This window comes from Monoraphidium neglectum, assembly GCF_000611645.1.
Source record: "Monoraphidium neglectum strain SAG 48.87 unplaced genomic scaffold scaffold00261, whole genome shotgun sequence".
NCBI classification, from domain to species: Eukaryota; Viridiplantae; Chlorophyta; class Chlorophyceae; order Sphaeropleales; family Selenastraceae; genus Monoraphidium; species Monoraphidium neglectum.
Genome location: NW_014013367.1, coordinates 11589 through 14360, shown reverse-complemented (window position 1 = coordinate 14360; position 2772 = coordinate 11589). Strand labels below are relative to the sequence as shown.

At 65.3% G+C, this 2772-nt stretch overlaps 1 protein-coding gene across 1 annotated transcript in view; it reads left to right on the top strand.

Annotated features, from left to right (window-relative positions):
- MNEG_2334 (hypothetical protein) overlaps positions 1–2772 on the top strand; it is a gene marked incomplete at both ends in the record, with an annotated part of 9730 nt that overhangs the window by 866 nt on the left and 6092 nt on the right. The window contains 6 exons of the mRNA XM_014049188.1: positions 404–489; positions 806–890; positions 1239–1313; positions 1606–1708; positions 2029–2169; positions 2423–2505. Coding sequence (XP_013904642.1) covers positions 404–489; positions 806–890; positions 1239–1313; positions 1606–1708; positions 2029–2169; positions 2423–2505 — 573 coding nt within the window. The remainder of the gene's footprint in view (positions 1–403; positions 490–805; positions 891–1238; positions 1314–1605; positions 1709–2028; positions 2170–2422; positions 2506–2772) is intronic.

The window sequence follows — 2772 nt, the reverse complement described above, 5'->3', positions numbered from 1 at the left end:
CCCCCGGGCGCGCCTGCCCCGCGCCCGCCGCACGCAGCTCCTATGTTGATGGGCAGAGGACGTTCTTTGCTGACACAGCGCTGCCAAAAGACACGCCAGGCGGACTGAGGGACCTGCGGGAGGAACAGCTGATCAGCATCAGGGTGCGGTGGGGCGTGGCTTCTCACACCTGTGTGCGTTGCCTGCTGCCTGCTCGCGCGTCCCTGCAGGCACCGTGCGCGCGTGTGCGCGTGGACGCTGTCGGCCGTGGCCCACGATCAGAGTGCACGTTTGCACGGTAAGCCAGGCAACCATCGCTGCCCCAGCCAGCGTCATTGCGCCTCCTCCTCCCCCTGTATACGACGGGTTCCCTGCTTGGCGGCGGCGCTGGCGGACCGCGCAACACACGCACAAACGAACGCAGGTGTCCGACAACAAGACCCGCAAGGGGAGCGAGCGCATCTACGACTTTGACGTGTACAACGACCTGGGCACCGACAAGGACGTGCGGTGAGTGGCTGCTCGCTCAGATGCAGAAGCAACCCAGGTGAGAGGCAAGGCCCTGACATTGTATCGGGACCGACAAAGCATCTTGCCCGGCGCACAAAGTATAGCACCTGGCGCCTTGCTCGGGAAGCGTCCCGCAAAACCTGCAGCCCTCGCGTCAGCCGGGGGCGCCAATGTGAGTACAACGGAGACATTCGAGGAGGCCGGGGCCTGCGCAGATTTTGCGTGCGCCCGCCTCGCTTGCTCAATTATTGCAAGCGATGGCGATTACACGCCCGCCCGCGCTCGGCGGCCGCCGCCCCATCTTGCGCACCGACAGGCCGGTGCTGGGGGGCAGCAGCGAGTACCCCTACCCGCGCCGCCTGCGCACCGGCCGCGGCCTCTACCCCGGGACCGAGTATGAGGTGGGGAGCAGGGCCTCGCTTCCCGCCTGTGAGACGTTTGTGTGCTCGTACCTGCTAATGCCCGCGAGGAAGTTGAGGGTTTGTACAGCGCCTCCTGGCCCCTCCTGAGATCTCTTACTTTCTGGGGCGATTGCATCTGGTGGCGTAATTTTCAGGCAGCAGACTCACGACGCCGCCGGTCGTTGCAGCAGAACGGAACGGTCAGTCTGGAGGACTCGGCTCAGAGCATCTCACCCGGTCCACTCAGCAAGCAGCAGCGAGGGCGCTTGCACCAAGATATCCCGCACCCTGTCCTTCTGCTGAGGCGGCTGCCTTTCCCGGGAACACCACCACCAAACCCCTCTCCAGGAAAGGGCGCTGATTTCCCCCTGGGTTACGCCTGATGACACCTTCTCTGACGCCAAGGTGCAGTCGGTCACGCGCGTGCGCAACTGCCTGATCACCCAGCAGGCCCCGCCTGGCTTGCAGCAGCTGAGATTGAAAGCAGTGGCTCGTCCAATCTTGAGCAGGGCTCCCCAGACCAGAGGCCAGTACTCGTGCCTTTGCTGACTCTGCGGGGTCATGGGTGATAGTCCTGCTGACCGGAGGCCACCAGGTTTGGACCCCTCCCCAACAAATGCTTTCCCCTTTGAGCCCTGCAGAGCTCACCCCTGATCAAACCCGACCTCCCTCCACCCACCCGCGCGCGCGACTCCACGACTCTGGGACTGCCAAGATCCTCGCGTTCGTCGGGACCGTCCTGCGCGCCGTCATCAAGCGCTCGCCCAAGGGAAAGGAGCACTTTGAGAGCCTGGGCGAGATCGCGGCGCTGTACAACCGTGAGAGCGCGTTGACTTTGGCCGGCCTTGTTTGACCTGTGGATGGGCTGGGTGCTGTCATTACCTGGAGTGATACACTGCACTGCAGAAACAACCGAGCGCAGTGTGTTGATGAAGATAGATTCGTATCGGCCCCATCAGTGAGGGAAGGGGGGCCGCAGCTGTGGGCGGTGCCTGTTAGAGTGGCACTTGGCGCCACCGGCAGGCTGGGGGACAAACTCGATTGCGCACCCATGCGTACTTGGCTGCAGCTCACAGACCACGTGTCGAATTTTCACCGTGAATGCCTGCCTGTCCTTGTGCCCCGCCCCCACCCGCAGCCGGCGCCCCCAAGACGCCCGGCGCAGCTGCCTTTGCCGGCGACGGCGCCCCCGTGACCCAGCAGCTTCTGGCCGCCCTGCAAGATCCCGACATCTTGATCTCCGCACTGGAAGACATCCGGTCGGATGCCAAGGACGCTGGTAAGATCTCGCCGCGGGGCTCACAGAGCAGAAGCGCTGCGTGTGCACATGCTTTGTTTCACAGCTTCTGGCATCACGCCTGTCGTACGCAAAGCCTCAGGGCGAGCCGGCTCACTCAACGCGCGTTGCCGCCGAGTTGGGCTTGTGAACGCTTGCGGCTTGAGCAGAAGACTGTTGTACCGCTGCGCGCAGCCGTGGCATGCAAACACGCATCAGCCCGAATCAGTGCCTCACCCCCTGCGCGCCCACGCAGCCTCGGCCTTCGCATCTGACGTGGACGATGTCGAGAAGGCTGGCCTGGCGGTGCTGGGCCTGCTGATCGACGCCCTGCAGGACGTCCTCCATGCAGAGAGCCTCCTGCTCCACGGCCTGTCCCCCCAGCCGCCGGCCGCTGCTGCCGCTGCCGCCGCCGCCTCCCCCAAAGTCCGCTCATCAGGGAAAGAGGCGCAGGGTAACAGCGTCGCGGCGTCTGCGGCAGCGGCGGCGGCGGCGGCGCTGCCGCGGCCCCGCCTGGCTGGGCTGGTGAAGGGTCGTCTGGATGACCTGAGGGCGACCCTGAGGGACTGGCCGGTGCCGGTGGTGGAGGCGGGGCGGGAGGGCGCA